The 22,686-nt window shown below is 33.9% G+C and overlaps 1 protein-coding gene across 1 annotated transcript in view; it reads right to left on the bottom strand.

Moving 5' to 3' along the window:
* Nucleotides 1-2,780: 2,780 nt before the first annotated feature.
* RNF212 (ring finger protein 212) overlaps nucleotides 2,781-22,686 on the bottom strand; it is a 37,269-nt gene continuing 17,363 nt past the window's right edge. The window contains exons 4-12 of the mRNA XM_031941896.1: nucleotides 22,420-22,476; nucleotides 16,407-16,465; nucleotides 14,314-14,378; nucleotides 14,149-14,218; nucleotides 13,404-13,449; nucleotides 11,409-11,472; nucleotides 6,566-6,629; nucleotides 3,494-3,678; nucleotides 2,781-2,993 (exon numbers count right to left, since the gene is read on the bottom strand). Of these exons, the coding sequence (XP_031797756.1) occupies nucleotides 2,956-2,993; nucleotides 3,494-3,678; nucleotides 6,566-6,629; nucleotides 11,409-11,472; nucleotides 13,404-13,449; nucleotides 14,149-14,218; nucleotides 14,314-14,378; nucleotides 16,407-16,465; nucleotides 22,420-22,476 (648 nt within the window). The 3' untranslated portion in view covers nucleotides 2,781-2,955. The remainder of the gene's footprint in view (nucleotides 2,994-3,493; nucleotides 3,679-6,565; nucleotides 6,630-11,408; nucleotides 11,473-13,403; nucleotides 13,450-14,148; nucleotides 14,219-14,313; nucleotides 14,379-16,406; nucleotides 16,466-22,419; nucleotides 22,477-22,686) is intronic.

The following is a 22,686-nucleotide window of genomic DNA, read 5'->3' as shown; positions in this document are numbered from 1 at the left end:
CTAACATTTGTCACAGAGTGATTATTTGCAATAGCCGACGGCCATGAATTTTTTCATTTTCTTTTGGGTCTTCTATATTTTTCTTCTTGTGAGATTGTTGTGATGGATAATTTGCAGCTGTATATCACTAGAAAACCAATATTAAAAAGATAACTTCCCTTTAAATAGGAACATTTTGGCACAGCATTTACATAAGTAGTTTCTAGGAACTTTGGCGAGGCCCAAATGTTGACCAGTTTTTGATGAAAAATTTTAAAATGACATCGGCTCTAATTATATTTTTGAAATAGAAGCATTTTAACCATGAAAATTAATTTTCCTTTTTGGAAGTCTCTGACGTGTAATTGAACCACTAATGTTTATGAAACTCCCTTCATATGAACTCAGAGAGCTGCTTAAATTCTTGATATGTCATCTAAATACTAATGTTTTTGAATATTTAAAAAGAACAAGTAATTGTGGAGGGTTATTTTATGGCTAGCAGCAATGTACCAGTTACAATTTTTATTTACCCTTTATTCTCCAAATCTAGCCCTTCACTGAAATCACTTTAAATGATTCCTCATATGATGATGATATCAATATTAATTTGGGGTGAAATAGCAAATAACTTTTTTTTAAAGGAATGGCTTGTTATAAACCCATGTTTAGACAATGAACATCTCCTCACTTTACAAGTTTCTGATTTATCCAAAGCTAACAAGAGTGATGTGAAGGATGTTGTCTATGATATCAAGTTCTATGGAGTCATCAGGACTCAGCTAGATATTTTATCAAGTTATTGAGGGGAAAAGGGGGATATCTCATCTGGTTTCAGTGGAGAGGAGAGAGCAAGGAATGAATAATACTCGTAGAATATATGCCAATTTTCTGACAAGTGCTAGGAGAAGGGCCTTTGGTTGCATTTTCCAAATCAAAAGCCTCCTAGGAGGTTTTAGAGTGTTATGGTTTTTCTCTCTTGAGATTGTTCATGTGACAAATTAACTCAGTTTCCATAAGGGAGAAGGAATAACTTCCAATACATAAAAGTCCTAAGAAGTGAGAAAAACCTCAGTTATAAATATTACTATGCATAAATTGTGTGTGTATTTATATATTCAATAGCAAGCAATAATGATTTACTTACATTCCTTAGAGTATAAAAGGATAATAATAATAGATGGCATTTATATAGAGCCTACTAACTGACAGGCCCTATGCCAAGCACTTTTGCAAATACAATCTCATTTAATCCTCACAACAACCCTGGGAGATATGTGCAATTATTATCCCCAACTGACAGCTGGGGAAATTGAGGCAGTGAAACTAAGAGGTCAAGAGGAGTACCTAAGATCACAGAGCTGTGTCTGAGACAGGATTTCAGATTCCAGAGCCATCCAGCCATCCAGCGCCTCAGCTAGTTGCTATCTATGACAGATGGCTATGTGTGCATAGGTCTGTGTGAGTATAGATTGTTGGTCAGTTTGTTTGACTCAAAGCTCTCTTCTTCTGTCTCACAATTACTTGCCCAGGACAATAATATTGAATCTTTTTAGTACTTAATATGCATCCATGCTGTCTATTTCCATTATAAACAGTGACAAAAGCAGTAACTATAGATAAGCTTTTTATATAAGAATAAAATTCAATTTTTCCTACAGGTGGTTTACTGGAGATAGAGCACCCTCTAGTGTACCACGGATATACTATAAATTTTCTTTCTGGGAAAGAAACTGGAAGAATGAGCTTGCCTGTGGAACAGTTAATATAACTGGGTTTCAGCTTTTGCTTTACATGACAATTGATGATACATTTAAGTTACACTAAAATTTAAGACTTTTATATATTTCGGTGCCTGCATTATTATTTACCACCCTTTCATGAGGTCTGTCTTATAAAAATTTAATCTGGTTTTTAACAGATGAGCAAAATAACATATTTGAAGCTTTAAAACCATCAAAAGTGCATTAAATATAAATTTCACTATCCCTTAAATAATGGAAACTTGAGAATCCTTAAAAGTAATTCTTCTATCCCCAATGCCTACCATAGTGTTTAACGTAGGTCCTTAATAACAATGACTAGTCCCAATTTTTTATCATCTTTGTCAATTTGCTAATTATACTACAGAAATTTCAAGCCTATATTGATTTGTATTGCTCTTATTATTAGTGACTTAGAGATTTATTTCATATGGATTTAATCAGTTTGCAATTCTTTTAAGAACTGTTTGCTGATGACCACTTATAAAACAGATTGCCACAAATGCATCAAAATCACCCTTTTTATCTTTAGCATTCTTTCCAAATAGATTCAACCAACCGAACCAAATTCCCTTTTCATTTTATAATTGACTTATAGCTTAAAATATTTAGAATTTGGAAGTGACCTTACAGAGCATCTAGAGTCTTATATTACAAAAGGAGGCAACAAGTGCGTGGGGAATTAGATGACTACTTGCCCTAGAATAGAGAGGTGGCAAATAAGAGTCAGGATTAGAATCTGACTCTTCTGACAACAACCATGTTCTTTTTGTTCGAGTCTAAGTCAATAAATGTGTTTCAAGTCATGTGTCAAATGTATGATATTATAACCAGCAAACTAGCAAAGATGACCAAAAATGGGAATAGCCATTTTTGGTAAGGTTGCAGAAAGATCAAATCATGTTTCCTCAAAATGAAAAACACACAGAAGTGTGTGTGTGTGTGTGTGTGTAGAGAGAGAGAGCAAGAGAGACTGTAAAGTAAGTACTAAACAATTAAATTTGTTCAAAACTAATCTTTTAAAGGGGTATAAAGTTTTTTTTTTAAAAGAAGTTTGTTCCTCCTAGAAATAAGAAAAATATTCTTTATTCAGTGTTGTTATCCACTTAATTGTAGCATCAGGGAATGGGTACATTCAGTAGACAAAGAGGTAAATGTTGATAGAGAGATCCACTTAAAAATTAATGGAAAATAATCATCACAAAAACAACCATCATCTTCCTAGTGTGTTTCTTCCAAGAAGAGGAGAACCTATAACAAAGAATGAATACACATGAAATATATTCAATTCACCTGCTGTATCCATATGCATTAGAGATAGTTAAGTACACATAAAACATATAGTTACTTAAAACAAGCTTGAAATTTTGCGTATTTGAGAAGAATGGAAATAAAATTAGTCTCTGTAAATTCAAGTAAACATATTCTCAGGAAGTACAGGGAACACACACTGGAAGACACATTTTTAAAATTTAGATTTCCCATTCCTGGTGTTCACCAAAAAACCAGAGTACTTTAAGAAAGTCTCTTATAAAGAATCAACAATAATTTTTAAGCTACATTATCTGCATGAAGGATTAGAAATAGAAGTCTATGAATATTCACAATTTTTTCAACTGGTAGCTTATCTATCTTTAAAATAAGTTCTCTCACAAATACAGTTCTTGAATACAAGTGAATTCATGCTGTATCTTACAAAACTAAAGTATTTTTCTAGTTAATTAATTTTAAAAATTAAATCATTGACTTGCCTAAACATTGCCTCTGTAGAAGATTGGATATGCTAATTGGCTGTCTTGGCGCTGAAGACTGGGATGCAGGAGGTGTAAACTGAGGAATTCTGAAGCCAGAAGTATCCCACATTCCTATTCTACTTTGCAAGGAAGATGACAGAACATGTGAAGGTCCACTATAGGGCATTTGTGATGGTGGTATCCTATTAACACAACCCAATATAACCATTAACATAATTCTTTTAACAACATGATATTCAGCTATTAATTATGCATGTTAAAAGATGAAATAAATTGTAGATAAACCAAGTCTTTTAAATTTGGTTTTAAAATTTATCTTTGGCAGCCAATTTGCCTTCCTCACAGTTTTCTTAATATAATATTAATTACTTATCAAAGTGCATGATTTACGTACAATTTTTGCATAGTACAATTACTATTAATACATATAATGCATGATTATGCAAACAATTAAAGTTTTACTAATGGTTCCTATAACAAGGAAGCATATTATACAAAAATATGAGGCACAGAATATGCTGAAAGTTGATCTAACAGATAATAGACTCAGGGGGACAGCTAGATGGCATAGTGGACAGAGAATTGGCCCTGAAGTCAGGAAAACCAGAGTTCACACTTATTACCTGCGTGTTTCTGGCAAATCACTTAACCCCAACTGTCTTGAAGAAAAGAAAGGAAGAAAAAAAAAAAGATAACAGACTCCTACAACCTCCTCTCTAATAAGGAACAAGAACTAGACTGTGATTTCAGGGATAAAGAATTCTCTAATGAGAAAAAAATAATGCAAATTTATACCTTCTGTGCAACTTAAGAGTCTTAAAGCATTTCATAGATCACTGAGTGGTTAAGTGGTTTACTGTCTAGGATCTTGCTTATCAAACAATTTAAAATCAATCAGATTTAATGTTTTCATCTTTTTCTCAAATAACTGTATAGTATTTTATCATACCATAATAAACTTTTAAAGACTAGAATAAAAAAGAATCTGAAACTTTTACACCTCTGCAAAATGATATCATTGAATTGAGAACTTATTATTCGCATGCTGTTAATAACCATGTTTTTAAAAAGAGAAGTGTATACTTTGGGGAGTTTGGGTACTATATAAAAGTGAATAAAGAACAGAGGACCACAGAATCTCAATCTCAAAAGCCATCTACTTCAACCCATACCTGAAATCCCCTTTACCAACATCCTCAACAAGAGGACCATCAATGACATTTTGTTTAAAGAACTCAAGTGAAGGGGAATCCATTATTCCGAGCAGCCTAAAAATCTACTTTTAGGTAGTTCTAATTGTTATAAAGCTTTTCCTTACATTCAGCCTAAAATTGATATCTTGAATTTCCATTCACTGGTCCTAGTTGCTTCCTTTGAAGCCAAACAGAACAAATTTAATCCTCTTTCCTTCAAGCATTTTAGGAGCTACTGATCATGTGCATACCCCTTACATTTTCTGTTTTCTATATTATGTGTCACCAAACCATTGTATGTCAGTTTTAAGATCATTCACTGGGTTTTAGCTTTCCTTTGGAGGTCCTCCAGCTTAACAAAACCCATTCTAAAATATGCCATCCAGCACAGAAGATGTCTGAGGTATGGTATAGTATGAGTAGAATAAAGAGTGACTTCATCTATTGAGTTCTTTTTGGCTCTATGTCACCCAAAATTTTAGCTGTCTGTCCCAGCTTCAGGTCACCTGCAAACACCAAGAGGTCCAAAGAGAACAAGGAGGCTCCCTCAAGCCCGTGAAAACTAGGCTATTCATAATCATTCTCATTCCTCTAAGACTAGAATGATGAGCAAATCTAACAAAATAAAACTTAACAATGATAAATGTAAAGCCCCAGACCTCAGTTTTAAAATGGTAACTACATATGCACAAAAATAAGAAGAGGTAAAACTAGATTATAGAGAAAACCAGCACAGACTCATCAAGAACAAGTCAAACAAGTCAAGCAATCAAGTGAGCCTTTATTAAACACCTACTTTGTATTAGCTGGTCATCCCAAACTAACCTTACCACTTGTTTTTTTAATAGCATTACTAGACTGGTAGAATGAAGGAATGTCTGCCACATAATTTACCTATTTTTTTTTTTTTAACAAAGTCTTTGACAAAAAAATCTTGCTACGCTCTTGTGGAAAAGAGAAAGATGTATAGGATATTGGACAGGAAAATCGGGTGATTTTATAACTGGGTGAATGGCCTGCCTAAAGAATTATCATTAACAGTTAATGTTGATTTCTTAACTATGGAACTAGAAGAGACCTTCGAGGTCATCACTCCAACTCATTCCCTTTATAGCTGAGGAAGTGATATAACTCAATCAAGGTCACTGAGTCAATAAGTGGTACAGGTAGGAATTGAACCCAGATCCTCTCCAAATCCAGCATTTTTTCAGGAGAATAAATGACTCTTCAAAAAGGGAATAAGAAGGGGAAGCAGCAAATATAGAGCATAATTAAAAAGAAATGTTAATTTAATTCAGAAAATATTTATTAATCATATGAAAGATATAAGGGTTAGGGATAGCCTGAAGTCAGGTTCTAATCATGCTTCTGTCATCCAATGGCTGTGAGATCTGGAGCAGACTGCTTCCCTTCTCAGCAGCCCACTTAACACTCCAATGAACGGCCTGCGCCCAATGAAGACGGCTCTCCTCTCTGCTGTCATGTGCACATAATTATAATAGTCACTGTACAAGTGTCCATGTATACACATAGTTACTCATATAGTATAGTAACATTTGTAAGTATATCACACTCACACACACGCCCACACACCCATGTGATTTTATAAGTCATTCTGCTTCCCCAGGGATCCCCATGGTTGGTTCTATGAACTCCATTTCTATTCACGCAGCCCTGTTCTAAACAACTCGAAGATGGTAACTCAACATTTCCTAACATTATAAGAACCAATAAATAAATCTAGATATATAATATATTCAATAAGGAAAAATACAAAGTAAACAATTTCCTAACAAAACTATTAAAAAACATCATCAAATATATAACACATTCTCCTTCTTAAAACTACATTGTACACATAAATCATCATACAGACCTTGATATACTGTTCTGATTTGAGGTAAGTCCAACTAGTTGGGGCCCTCTGTAAGAAACACTTCCTGTGGAATAATGTTTTCAAATATTATACTTTTCATTTCAATGAGAAATTTTTAGAAAGATAAATTATTTGCTCTGATTTTACTTAAATTTATCATTCTTTTTGCTCAAATAAATGTTGCTTAAATGTATTAATGTTTAAGACACTTCTCTTGCCCTACAAAGCCCAAACATCCAACTCTTATCTCTCTCTTTCTCTCTCTCTCACTAACCCACCCACACACATAAGTATGTATATGTATATATAAACTTGAGTATATATAAATATGGCTATACTATGCATATGCACAATGTATGTATGTATATAAGTATGTATCCAGAAAATCTGATTCCAGGCCTGACTGTCTCACTTCAAAGATTATAAATCTGTAGGATATTGTAGATAGACAGTGTGGTATAAGAGGGTATCTGTCCTTGGAGTCAAAGTAACTAAATTAAAAATCTAGCTCTCTTTATTTTCTACCTGTGTAGCCTCAGTTAAGCCTCCTTCCTCCTTGGAGACCTTAGTTATTTCATCTATAAAATGAGAGTGAGCAAAATAATCTTTAAGTTCCCTTCTACCTCTGAATACTCTGATTCTAAAACCTATAATCCTATATCTACATGAGGTTGTTGTGAGAAATAAATAATATATGTAAGGCATTTTTTAAACTTGATAACATAAATGATTATTTTTATCTGAACTGTAATTATTATGGAGCAGTGGTTCCCATTTAGTTGTTTGTGAACCCACCATGGGTTTGTAATGGTCCAAAGGGGTTCATGCAAAAATTCTTAATGACTTCTTAATCAGTAAACAATTGCCTGATTATATTACATATGTGTATGTATATACATATGTTTGGAGCTTTATAGGTTTTTGTAGTGATCCAGAACACCATGACCATGAGCACATCTACTTTGGTGTTCTTGCAGCAATTACATCAAATTGACCACTTCTAAGCTTAATGTGTTCTTACACTTTTTCAATCTACCATCAAATTGTTTCCAAAATAGCATAAGGATTCAACATTTGATGTAAACTGATTCCCAGGAAATGGTCAAAAGCACATGCATATCCTCTTTTGCATTCTATACACTACATTAAAAAAGTGCTCTTATTCTCATTACCATGTAATAAGACCATATCGATTATAATCATGTAAAGTATGATGACTGGGTATGCATATTACAGATCATCTTAAAACCATGAAAGACCATCACAAAAGCTTGGCAGAAACAAACCTTATGGCCTCTCACTTCAGTTTTAAGACTGTTTTCCAATTTAAATTTATTCTCTGTTTATGTTATTATTCTTCTATCTGGCAGATTTTCAATCTGGTTAGTGACACTGGTCAGTGTTTCAATAGTTTCTGTGAACATGTACCCCATGTGCTATAATAAAGCCATGCATGATAAAAGAAAATAAAGTTAAGTTTGAAAGTCTAAAGAGATTCTTTCTTTACAAAGTTTTACATATCTATATATAGATATATACATACATGTGTATCTATATATATATATATATATATATATATATATATATATATATAGAGAGAGAGAGAGAGAGAGAGAGAGAGAGAGAGAGAGAGTGTAAACCTTTGTAATAGAATCATTTTTGTTGATTGGTTAAGTAGCCATATAATTCCAAATCCCATGTACAAAAGTAACAATAATGTTTAGTTGCAGAAGTGTCCTGATGCCTTATCTACTAGAATGCCACAGAAATACACATTTAAATCAATTGTATTGACATAGAATTAATTTATATTTAATAAGTTATTTAATACAAAAATGAATTTTTTGTAGAAATATTTTTATTTTTTAAATTGTCATAATTCCAGTGGATCATTGGATAGAGACTAGAAGTGTATGGGGAAAAAAAAGAATGCTCAAAGATGTGTTAATGAGGAATCCAAAAATTGGTAAAAGTCAACGAGGAAATCATAATTCTGAAATGATACACAAAGATGTTCGAGATACCTGAATTACAAGGGTGATAAAGAAGAAGTAGAGGAAATGAAGAATATATTAAATTTGGCTCCTCTTTTATTGGATGTAATGAATAGCCATGATCACAATGTATAATTTGTGACGTTCTTATATATAGAATAAAACCTTCTCTTCTGTCTCAACATTTATAATCAAAACATGAAAGCAATGTTGATGAGTATCTTGATTTTTTAAAAGTAGAAAGAACAAGATTTGAAAACACAATATTTATTCATTTTTTCTGTGAATAAACAAGTAGAAAAAGCAATTGAATTCATATTTAGCAAGTTACTAAATTGTAAAAAATAAACAACAAAATTCATACTATTACAGAAAAATTTAATTCTGGCAATTGCCAAAGCAACTGTCAAGCTTATATTTGAATACTATTGCATTAAAAAGTTAGAGATGATACCCATTTCTAACAGCACAATGTTTTGTAGAATATGTGACATATCTAGTAATGTTGAAAAAGTAATTGGAGAAAGACCTGCAAAAAGAACATTGATGCTCTGCAATTAGATGACACAGCTGATATTTGTAACCCAGCAATTTCAATTATATTTGTAAGTTATATTTATTTGCAGGATGGTAGAAGAAAATATGCTATATTGCCATCAGTTAAGAGAAGGAGAAAACATGTTTAATTTAATTCACACTTTGAAGGAAAACAAATCAGTTGGTTATCTTGTTGTGGAATGTGTACAGATAGAATTTAGCAATTTAGGGATGCTATTTCATGTACTGAAAAAATTAATGAAAATATAGTATGGACACGTTGCAGCATATACAAACAAGTGCTTGCATCAAAGAAATTGCCACAACCACCAGGAGGATTATGTGATGCTGCCAAAATAACTGATTTTATAAAATCCAACCCCACTTTTGAGTATTTATCATTTTTTGTGAAGACACAGGTAGCAAGCATGTTTTCTTCTAACAGACAAGTGGCTTTCCTCTAGCTGAACTCATGTGAAAGACAAGTTAGTTGTTACATCCACTGGTCATCCTTTTCACCTGAATGTACAAGTAAAGTGATATGACCATGAAGATCACTATGTTTAATAGATACCGTTTTTAAAAATTAATGAACTCAACACATCATCAAAAGGTCCAAATATACTTTCAATGATCAAGGTAGAAGGTATGATTAATAAACTAAAATTTTAGAAATACATAATTGGGAATTGTATTGTGTACTTTGTGACATTACATAATTTCTCATTACAAAATAAACTGTCCTTGGAGCTTTAGATTTCTTGGAACTATCTTGGAACTAACCTCAAATCAGTAATCATCTGAAATTTTTACAAGTGACTTTCAATGAATATTTTCCAAAAGTTTCCAGTAAATTAAATTGAAATCACAACCATTTGACATGTCTTTTATATCTCAGGCTGATGAACTGACAATGGATGAAAAAGAAAACTTTCAATATTTTCAATGGATTTGGATTACAAACACCATTCAAAATTGATAGTCATATACATCTCTGACTAAAAATAAAATAACTTCCATCTAGTTATTTCTCACAAGATAACTTGTAAAATTTTCATACCACTTTCCCCTATATGTTTGGATGAATGATCATTTTTATTTTATTCTGGTTTCAAAAGAAGATACAGAATTAAACTTAATGAAAAACTAGATCTAAGACTTTCTGTTATTGTCAGATATTGCAAACTTTGGCTCAAACAAAAAAGTATATCAAAACTAAGTTTACTATGATTATTATAGTACGTTAAACACCTTCTAAGATACAATTTATTGCATTAAAAGGCCATTTATGTTTAACAAAATTTGAAGTGTTACACATCACTATAATAAAGATACAAGATCTGGCTGTAATATTTCTTTTATTTCTTGTGGAAATAAAATATTCATGATTATTTTATAATTTTATATTTAGTTTTAAATTGTTAGATAGGAAAAATTTATATTCTATTATAAGTACATAGTCTAAATTTTAAATTTGGAACTTTTGGGAGCAAAAGTTATCTTTGTACTTATTGTAAGCATTTAATGAATAAATCTAAAAATACTGTGAGCAGAATATTAAATTACTCTAGAGATTCACAACACATTTTGTTATTGTTTTGTTGTTGATAGGGGTTCCTGTAACTAAAAACCACTGAGAACTACTACTACAAGCAAAACAAAAACTTGCAACTTTTAAAATGAAAAGCAAGCACGACACCACATGTTTGGGATATGCATTATGAAAAGGAGTGGGAATTAGGTAGGATCTTGGGAAAATATTAAATGAAGAGAAAGGAAGTAAGACAGGCCCAAGAAGGAGTTTATTTGGGAGGAGTGTGGCAGAGGGATAGTTAAGACACATGGAACTACCCTGGGGGTTTCTTAATTTAAGTAATTATTCAAGCTAACCAAGGAAAAAATCCAGTTGTTCCTAAAATGCTAAAAAAAAAAAAAAAAAAAAAAAAAAAAAAAAAAAAAAAAAAAAAAAACAAGAAACAACAACAACAAAAACCTGCAAGTGTTTTCAGTATCCTCTCATTTTGCCACATTAGCATAAAGCCCCAGAAGTTGTTGTTTATCCATTTCTTCCCATCATAGGTCTGGCTGTGGGGTATGGTTAAGGATGCAAAACAGTGAGAATAGAAGAAACCAATTTGAATATAAAGTCATATGTTAGAATTTGTTGTAAGATTTGTTAACTGGCTCTGAAGTAAAATCCAAAAGAGGAGTACCAAAATTGTTCTTAGCAATGGCTACAAGTTAGAATCATACTTTATATATACACATGAAACAGTTTAGGGTAAAGCTGCAAAAATGATATTTTTACATACCCATACGTCCATCTTGAGGTGGACTGATCAGTGACAGTCTTGCAGGGCCTGCTGTTGTCTCAGGCTAAGTTAGGAATTAATAAAGTTTGAAATATTATAAAATTAGTACTTCCCATTATAAATATTTTAGTAAGATCAACAGCATAATTAGTATAATATTTTACTTGATAATATACTTGATGATTGATAATTTTTTTGAAGAGACAGTAAAAACAATTTCAGAATCAAAGTCTCTTTTTTAATTTAAGAAATATTTATTGAATACTTGTTATGTTCACAACACTGTGCTAGGAACTGAAGATAGAATTGAAAAATAATATAGTACCTAACCTTAAGAATCTTACAATCTAAAAAGTATGACAATTTTAAGATATTAAAAAACTTCTATAATACAAATCAGAATGTGATTACAGTGAAGATAATAAGATTTATTTCTTTAAATACACTGAAAATAAATAAATATTATTTTACATTAAATTAGCATCCCAAGAATAATGGAAAGAGGGTGGGCTATGACTCAAGAGACTAGGATTCTTTTCTCTCACCAGTTTCTCTCACTTCTTTTCTAAGTATATGTCACCAACATCTCCCCTAGTACTTTTTCATTTCTATCTTTGTCCTAATCTTCTGCTTCACACTCTCATCACCTCATACCTGAACTATTACTATAACCTCCTCATTTTCTTGTCTTGCTAAATGCTCCATCAAACATAGAAATAATGTTATTGTCCTGCTCAAAAATCTTTAATGACTCCTTATTATACACTGAATGCAGTCCAAATTTCTTAGCCTGGATATACTCAACTTTCTTTTCAGAGAAATATAAAGGAATTAATTATAATTACCTCATAAGGTAAGCTGCTGTAGGAGATTCAGAGTTGGCTTAGAAACTAGGAAGATCTGAGTTCAAGTCCTGTCTCTGACATGTGCTGTCTGTGTGACCTTAGGCAGATGAAATATCATTTCATTGCTTTAGGCAACTCTCTTCAACTATAAGTTTCAGAGAAGATGCTGAACTGCCTAAAGAGCAGCTTGTTCACTTATTAGTTCCTTATACCCATGAAAACACAGGTCCTGTCCCTATCTGCATAATTAGACAAAATACTGAAGACCTTTTCCCACTCTACAATTCTATATTCTTAACTGAATATTAACTTTCATAACATATGCCCTAGCTCAGCATAATGAGTAGAGATGGCTGTGGCTGTATTTAAGTGACAATTCTGATGCATGACAGCTAGGACTCTGTGTGAGTTCTTTTACTTCTCAGAACAAGGCCTCTCTAGAGCTCCCTTTATAGCTGGAACCACAGGGCTAGTTAAAAAAAATCTTCCTCAAGGATGATTCAAACACAGTGCTTATTACTAGGGAGCTACAACTTCAGATAAGACCTTCACTGGGTCAGGGCGCAAGACAGCAACATGAGCTACTACATAATGTTCTATGTGAAGGGTCTTACAGGGATACAAAGTACTGTGTGACAGTCTGAGATGCAACATCCTTAGTTAAATGACCAGAGAACCAGGGAAGGCTTCATGACAGAGATGAAACTAGTCTTTAAAAATGAGTAAAAATGAAGCAAGTAAAGAGAAGGGAGAAGGAGGGCACCCTTTTGATCTAGAGAAATACACCAGTATTTAGCACTGAAATATTTTGGCAATCTTACTTAGCTAAATCTTAGACCTCTGTCTTAGCTATTAATACTAGGTGTGACACTCTCAGAGGCAGACAATTTACAGTGCCAATTTTTGATGATTTTATCGCCTCAGCTCAGGCACTTAGCAGAGATGGAAGGGAAAGAAAGTAACTAAAGGAGAGAAGATATTTTGTGAATCTACCAACAAATACCTCAGACACAGCTTAACGCAAGGTAAAAATGTTGTCGATCACAAAGTTGGATAAATATATGTAAATACCATTCATTTTCATGAAGTTTATTAAGTTGCTTGCAACTTTCAAGCAACTGTATGAAGGATGTCAAATAAATTAACTTACTTTTCTCACTTGGGAAGGTGAGTGATCGATGTCCATTGACTCCACTCTAGTAAATATGCAACATATGAATTAACCCCAGCACTGAATTACATTTAACTCCATGCTACAATGAAGGATCAGAGTTAGCCTCTATTAAAATATTTCAAAATGATATATTAACAATGACATTAAAAAACCTGAATTAACTAGCCTAGGTGTTACATAAATTGTCTAAAGAAAAATCAAAAAAGGAGAAGAAAAATAAGAACATAGAATAAGAAGAAAGGAAGCACAGACAAACAAAAGGGAATAGGAGAGAAAAGCAATCCAATGATAGAGAATGGTGTCAATAAATACTTCTGTGCCAACCAATGACACCTTTTCCAAGAGTTGCTAGTCCCAGAATTAGTGGACCATTTTATCTAAGGATTTTTCGAGCCTAAAATTCAAAACATCCACAAAAGCCCTTCTATGAAGTTTTACTCTGGTGTAGAGATGACCACAGAATATGCTAAGGCTCTCTACCAAATTAGAAAGTAAGGTTCAAATATGGCACAAGAAGCAAATAGAAAGTCTTAGGAAAGGAAGATGGTGAAGTAAGTGTGTTATCTGGTACGCAGTCTTTAGGAGAAAAAGAGGAAGAAAGGGCTTACATAAATTTTCCAGGTAATTCAAGTTCTTTCTAAATTCTTTGGAAGGCTAAATTGAATCACTACCAACTTTGTGGAGAAATATTCATTTTCAGACTTAGTAGATACATACATACATTTGGGAGGTCGATGAGTAAGCTGGCAAGAATGAATATGATGAATATCCAAGTGGTTTTGCTGAAGAAGCTATGATAAGCAGTAAACTTAATGTCAGAAAGTTACTTAGTGTACTTCTAAGACATATTTTTAAGTTATGCATCTTTATTCATTGCTATACTTACTTAAAACTGAATTTTTTACTGGCTTAGAAACAGGTAACTGCCCAGTTTGTTGAGATGGCCTCTTACTAAATAGAGGTAAGAAAAAAAAACAAATTAAAACATTAAAGCTTATTATAAATGGACTCATTTAAAGTATTATAAAATGTTATACAATTAAAAATAGAACCACTTCTGAAAAGTAAGTTTTATTTATAGAAGTCATGCTTAAAAAATAAAAAGTAGTTTTTCAAAGTGCTTTTCTGTCTCCCTGCCTTGTATGATGGTTATTTAGAAAACTGAGGGGAAACAACAATATCATCATTAATGATTTCACTTACTTACCAAATTGTTATTACTTGTGAGCTCAGAAGCTCATCCCTATGGACCTAAGTTTCCTCATCTGTAAATGGGGTAATATTGGCACTACTGAGTTAACAGGAATGTGAAGATGGTAAATGCTTTGCAAACTTTAAAGTTTGCAACAGCTACACAAATACTTATTATTACTGATAGTTATTTTCCAGACTGGTTGGTACACATGAAATTAAAAAGTGACAATAACAGCTACTTTTAATCCATCATATTATACTTTTTAGGTGTCATCGAAAGAGCTGTCAATGCGAACATCCTATGCCTGTTGCAACTGACACAGTTCCAGGGCTTTGTTTTCACGACCACATAATCACAAATAATAAGCTGAATAGGGGGTCAGAAACCATCTGGTTCAACCTTCTCATTTTACAGATGAGGAAAGTGAAGCCGAGGAAATTAACTGTGCTGCACAACTAACAAGTGCTGCATACCAAAGAAAAAATTTGAACTTAGGTCCATGGACTCCAAAATCAGTACTCTTTTCATTGTACCAGGATAAACTAATATAAGTACTAAATCATTTATTTATATGCATAAATTAAATCTTTCAGGAGAGCAGGGCTTTATTTTACATAATATATGAAAAAATACTATACTAAACACTGGGAGAGATATAATATTTAGACATATCACAGTCTGCTCTTAGCAAGCTTATCATCCAATAGGTGGAAGGGATGAACGTACACAAATGACTGTAGAAGAAAACAGAACATATGAAGTGACATGAGAGACACACAACAAAGTGCTAGCTGATATCAAAATCATTACAAGGGAGGAACAAGGAAGTCTCTTGGAAGAAAAAGCATTTGCATCAGGATTGAAAGGAAGGCTTCTTAATCTGGGGTCACTGAACTTTTTTTGATACTTGTACTTCAGTATTTGTGGTTTCCTATGAAATTCTATGTATTTCATTTTATACATTTAAAAACATTATCCTAAGAATGGGTTCATAGACACCACCAAAATTCAAAGAGGTCCATGACACAGGAAAAATTAATAATTTCTATTTGAAAGGGCAGGCAAAATCTTAATGGGCAGTTCTAGTGTAGACTCTAGTATATATCAAGACATCGAAGAAGATCAAAGGAAATGGAAGAGCATCAAGCAAAGAAGCTGAATTTTACTTGGTATTCAAAAGGGAAATATAGAAGGGCTTTGAATAGAAATGTGACATCAGAGTTGATTTAAAAAGATTAAGTTTGGCAGTGGTATGAAGAATGATTTGGAAGATAAAGTAGCAGAAGACTCATGAGAAGGCTACTCCATAACCCATGGGGATGAGAAGAGAGGATCTTCACCAGAGTGATGATAGTAAGGAAAGAGAGGATTTTAGAGATATGATGGTGACAGACTGAACTCACTAAAACTCTGTAATTAATTTGATATGAGAAGTGAGAGGAAAAGTTAAGGTAACATCAAGATAAGGAATATGAGAGCCACGGTTGGTGAATGAATACTAGTTCAACAACAGAAATGCTTGTTACTATTATAACAGAGTTTACATACAAATTCACAGTAAAGGGTATTGGATTTACAATCAATAGTCTAGGTTCAAACTCTTGCACAGACATGGACTGTATAATCTAAGCTTCAGTTTATTTATCTCAATAAGCTTTGCCTTGATTATTTCATAAGACAGAATGGTCAAAAAGAAAATATTTTGTAAACTTCAAAGTCCTACATAATTGTATTTTTTTTCTATTTGATTTTGAAAATTTACTATAAGTTTAATTTCACCTTACCTTTGAATCTGCTGTATCTGCTGTGATAATGTTTTGAGAGATTCTTCTAATTTTGAAATCTAAATATAATCAAATGATTCCCATGGATCAAAATGGGTATGCCACCAACACCAATATTTAAGATACATTTTGATAATTAAATTTGTTACTATACCACAAAACCAAAGTTACATAAAATTAGCATTTATGTATATACATATTTAATGAATGACAAATTAAATTACAATTACTTAGAAAACATTTGTTTTGAAGAAAAGAAATTGAAAAATATCATATTTTATAGACAGTGGTTTAGATAATATAAAGTCCAGATCTTTTTGCCATTTTAACTCTGAATCAATTATTCCAGGAAAAATTGGTCAGGCTCCAGATAATGTCTGTTCAAAATAAAATTAACCACATCAGGCTCATTAGAATTTGTATTTGAAAGATACTGGGTCCATCCCAAGCGTCAAAAAGACTCTCCAGTAATCTTAATGTTCCAAATAATTCTTTTAGAAATAGCACTAGATTAACCAAGGCAATGTTTCTACTCCTTTTTTATTATGAGGACCATTTCTTAACAACAAAAAATTTCAGTGATGTCCCACATGATGAAAAAGGCTATGATACCTTTTTTGATGAGTTTGATAATGATTTAAACAAATGTGCATTTTAATAACAATAACATCTGCACACTTCAGTGCATCCATGACCTCTCCAATATGAGTATACTCCCAGTGCAGATCCCAACCTATTTGCCAATTTTCATGTAAGACTCTTCTCCATAGTTTCTTCTAAATCTTCCAACACAGACTTTATCCAGGCTTTCCTCAATGTTCTCAACCTTTTATGAACATCCATGCAACATTCAAGGTATCCACTTGTTATTCCTTGCTCTCACTACCTAATTTGACTATTTTTTCAATAATATATTTCTGTGATGATATACCTCTTATGTTATGTTACTTTTTACACAGAGGTTATTATTGCAACCTACTTACTCCTATCATGAGTCTATCTATGGCCCCTGGCTTAATTAAAACTCTTTGGAGACTGTGGGGATTACATAATTCATAACCATAAAGCATTGCCAGGAAAATACTACAGTTAAAAAGTGGGGAGTTTCTTATCAGGAAAGAGTTTAGAGTTGTTGAATACAGTGTGCTATATATCTCAACCCAAAGCTGACTATTTTCTTCCTCCTATTTCAACTGTATAATCTGTAGGCATCACAAACTCAACATGTTAAAAACAGAATTCATTATCTAAACTACTTCTTCCTAATTTCTGTTTCTGTAAAGGACACAACCACTCTCTTTCCAGCACCCAGATACATAACTTTGGAATCATCTTCATTGTTCTACTTTTCTTGACCTCATTCATCCAATTTACTTGCCAAATCCTGTCAGATTTACTTCCACAGCATTTCTCACAACTATCTCTTTCTCTCTACTCATATGCTCACCATCTTATACAAGCCCTTATAACTTTTAACCTGGAACACAGCACCAGCTTTTTAATTAGCATCTCTACCTTATCTGTCTCATCTATTCAATCCAGCCACAAATACTTTTAAAATACAGGCTTAGGGAAAGATAACACGGAATGTTGGAGGGGATGTGGGAAAACAGGGACTCTGATGCATTGTTGGTGGAATTGTGAACACATCCAGCCATTCTGGAGAGCAATTCGGAACTATGCCCAAAAAGTTATCAAACTGTGCATACCCTTTGATCCAGCAGTGCTACTACTGGGCTTATACCCCAAAGAGATACTAAAGAAGGGAAAGGGATCTGTATGTGCCAAAATGTTTGTGGCAGCCCTTTTTGTAGTGGCTAGAAGCTGGAAAATGAATGGATGCCCATCAATTAGAGAATGGTTGAGTAAATTGTGGTATATGAATGTTATGGAATATTATTGTTCTGTAAGAAATGACCAGCAGGATGAATACAGAGAGGATTGGCGAGACTTACATGAACTGATGCTGAGTGAAATGAGCAGAACCAGGAGATCATTATATACTTCAACAACAATACTGTATGAGGATGTATTCTGATGGAAGCGGATTTCTTTGACAAAGAGAAGATCTAACTCAGTTTCAATTGATCAAGGATGGACAGAAGCAGCTACACCCAAAGAAAGAACACTAGGAAATGAATGTAAACTGCTTGCATTTTTGTTTTTCCTCCCGGGTTTGGGAGAACTGTTTGGTTCTGCACACATATATTGTATCTAGGATATACTGTGACATATTTAACATGTATAGGACTGCTTGCCATCTGGGGGAGGGGGTGGAGGGAGGGAGGGGAAAAATCGGAACAGAAGTGAGTGCAAGGGATAATGTTGTAAAAAATTACCTTACATGGGTTCTGTCAGTAAAAAGTTATTAAAAAAGAAAAAAAAATAAAGTCTTGACCATGTCCCTTCCTTACTCAGAAAGCTCCAATGACTTACTATAACATCTAAGATCAAACACAAATTCCTCAGCTTGACCTTGAAAGCCCTTTTATAATCTGCTTCCAGCCAACTTTCCAAGTTAATTGCACAATGAGCCCCTTCCCATACAATATTTCAGCGAGCTCTGCCTAGCTGCTATCAATAGGAAAAAAAAAAAATTCCCTCCCCTGATTTTCATGGCTTTGTTACAGGTGTTTCCCAATACACAAAATGATCTCCTTTTTTACTTGTCTGCTTCCTTCAAAGATCAGCTCAATTTCTCCTTTCAGATGTCCTTCACCACCTGCTGGTCTCTCCTGTCCCTGAATCCCTGTCCTATTTCTTGTCATCTGCTTTGAATTTATTTGGATTTAATTTTATGTTGTTTCCCTTAATAGCATGGAAGCTCCTTAGGGTCAGGGACTGTTTTGTTTTAGCCTTTGTCTAGCAACCAATTAGTACAGATCCTGGGACATATATAGTAAGTTGATAGAATCTGAATTTTGGACTCAATAAATTTTTCAACTGCAATGCCTGTCCAAAGTCTGTACTGATGGACTAACTCAATCCAGAAAAAGAGTATAATACAATGAATGTTACTCTTATATGAAAGGAAAAAATTCAAAAATCCTCAAAGAAAAGGAAGAAAATAATTTTATGAGACCTGAAGATTTAAATAATAATGGAACAATAAGCAAGAAAATCTAAAATGGATCAGAATAAGAGAATTAAAAGAATAAGAAAATTAAAATAAAGAATTATGAAAGAGCCTGTGTGTTCTATTCAAGTCAAGACAAAGTCTTTCATGTATGAGTTGAACTAGATGGTCTCTGAGTTACTCAAATTCTGTGGGTCTGTGATTATTTCTTAGACTACAGACACATGTTCACTTGTTAGTTGATCAATATTTCAGCAAGTGAGAAAGCACAAAGGGAAACCACTTAAGTAAGAAGAGTAGAGAAGCCCAGCAAGGTCAAGGACTTGAAGACATTCAATGAGGGAAAACTTCTTACTTCTTGAAGTAGCTCATCCCATTTTTTGAGAGATCAAATTTTTATAAAGTTTTCCTAACCTCAAGATTTACCTATTTCATGTCTTCCACACCTGATGATCATCCCCCAAATACTTGAAGACAGCTATTATTACCTCTTAGGTCTTTTCTTCCTGGTTCAATGTCAGGCTAAGTATTCTCTCACAACAGGAAAGATTTTTGGACAAGGCAATGACTTGACTAGATGATAAAGGGGTTGGATAAATGAGCTATAAGTCAAAAGGTTAGTGTGAAAGGAATGCTAGATATGGAGTAAGAAAGCTCAAATCTAGGTCACAGTCAAATCTACACGGATTTGTTCCTTGTTATCGTTGAACGCCCCTATTAATACCTAGCAGCCACTATAGTGAGGGTAGCTAGAGGATAGCTAGATGGTGCAATGCATAGAGTGCCCGGGGCCTGGATTCAAAAAGACTCTTCTTCCTAAATTCAAATCCAGCCTCAGGCACTTCTTAGCTGTGTTTCACTTGGAAAGCTAGTCAATGCCTCTCATTCAGTCATATCTTTTTGACCCAATTGGAGGTTTTCTTGGCAAAGATGCTGAAACTAACTGCCCTTTGCCAAATCAGCTAGCTAGGCAATAAGGTGGAGACAACTCAGGTGTAAAAATTATTGCCTTTATAAAAGACAAGTACTTCTATATATTAAAAAAAAATCTTAAAATTCCCAGCCTCCAGGACCAAGAGGATATGATTCCCAAAATAACTTCAAAAGTTTCAGTAATAACACTATTCTTTCCAAGATACCTCAGTCAGAAAGTGCCATAAAAACTGAGGGCAGAAGGGCAAGAAATCTGGGTTTAGAGTACAAATTGAGGGCTTCATCCTCTCAACTGCCACTGACTCCCCACACCACCCCATACTATGGCCTTGCTTCTACTGTAACTACCCTGCTCCCTCTTCTAGGCAAGTCACAATCCCTGAAGGCAGGTCCCACCTGCTTTATCCCCCTGCACAATGTTGAGTGAAATAACATATTTACCTCCTCTATTTTGAGGGTCATGAGTGATCACTGGCTTCTGCTATGGAGGACACAGGCTGTATTTCACTAAAAGAAATAAAGCCACCTATGTATGGGTGATGAAGGTGAAGGATCATGTGAAGCAGGGACCTGAGGTATTCTCAGGTGGGGTCCCAAATACTCTTCTCTGTGTGGTCCCTTCCAGAAGCTGTCCTCTTTTTTTCCCCCAATCCACACCCCTCTTTGTCTCAGGCCTCAGAATTTCAGGTCACCTTAATTCATTCCATCAACTTGGATAAGAATCCAATGGAGACTTCTCTCTAATGTAACATTGAGGCACTATCTGACTGGGGCAGCCTAATTTCTCTAAGAAAAGAACAAAGATGATGCAGTTTGGGACCTGTCAAAGGGACTTTAAGGCTGATAGCTATGTAAATTGGACTACAGAGTTCTAAGGTTCCAAAGTAAATTTCTTAATTCCAAGTCATTTCTTCACATATAGAGCAAAAACCTTTAGAAAGCTATGAAAAAAAGAGCTTTATTTTAAAATACACTTTGAAGTCTTAAAAGAAAAGCATACAAGGGTTTTACAGAACTTCAAAGGACAGTAATAACTCCTGGTAATTAACTCTGACATTCACAGCCAGGTGAACAGCAGAGTAGGACAAGAACAGTTGAACGCTAACATATCCAACTCACAGCCTATTCAACAATAATCTGCTCCTCTTTCCTTCTTGAAGTACTTTTGGGGTCTATTTGGCTCCCACCCCCATCTCCCTGTACTTCCTTTTTCTCTCTACCCCTAACTTTCCTGCTAATGATCCCTTCCCTACTTCCCCTCTTGGCTGGACACTCCCACTTATGCCAGAAGGAACCCAGAAAGTCTGTTCTACTCTAACCTTTCAGCCCTCTGCTCTCCTCCTAAAGAGGCTGGTTAATCCCCTTTATGCTTCAGGCCCAAGGCAGACACCTCACACCTTTCGGACTCCTGCCACCTGCCACCCACTTCTTAAGATCCTTAGCCTTTGTCCACTCAAGAGTTACATGTTTCTCCTACATATGTGTGTTCTCTCCCCCAATTAGAGTGTAAACCATTTGAGAACAAAAATCTTTTTTTTTAAAAAAAAATCTGTATCCCCGATATTTAGCACAGTATTTGCCATAAAGTCAGGACATTTTTTTTCAATCAGTCATTATTCATACAAGCCTTTTTATTCCTTACCTGCCCTAACTCAATGCAATAGAGAATAAAAGTTCTAAAAATCATTTGTTGTTTTACTTAAAATCAAGATGCTTGTATCATAGATACAAAGTGCTATCACATTCCAAGTTTGTAATACAACATTATATAGGAGAATCTTTTTCAACACTTATAGTAACTATAAACATTTGGTCTCCTTTAGCTTAATTATACTGAGCCTCCAGGAAAGAAAAAAAGTCAGTGAGTCCATGTCCCAGCCTAACTAGTACGTGCCATGCTTATGGGAGAGCTATGTAAGAGACTCTGAAAAAGCAACACAAAAGTCTTATCCTACCACAATTCTGCGTGGCAATTCTAGCATTCAGAGGCAAACTCAGACTTACCTTTTCTCTATAGAATGTTAACAGCCTCCTTCTGTGTTTTTCTTGAAATTCTGAAATCTAAAAATAAAATATAAATTTCAGCTTCTGACAAGTTTTTACCCCAAATTTCTACTTTATTAGCATTATCCTTTTATTAGCAGTATTTAAATGGTCTGAAGAAAACTATTTAAGACATTTTTATATGAAATATCATCAAATTTAGATAAAAATTGTCCCACTGCTTCAGTAGGCTTCACTGAGAACAATTTGTGTGAGTTTAACTATGAC

This window comes from Sarcophilus harrisii, chromosome 6, assembly GCF_902635505.1.
Source record: "Sarcophilus harrisii chromosome 6, mSarHar1.11, whole genome shotgun sequence".
NCBI classification, from domain to species: domain Eukaryota; kingdom Metazoa; phylum Chordata; class Mammalia; order Dasyuromorphia; family Dasyuridae; genus Sarcophilus; species Sarcophilus harrisii.
Note: the sequence above shows the minus strand (reverse complement) of the source record. Positions and strands in the feature narration are given on the sequence as shown.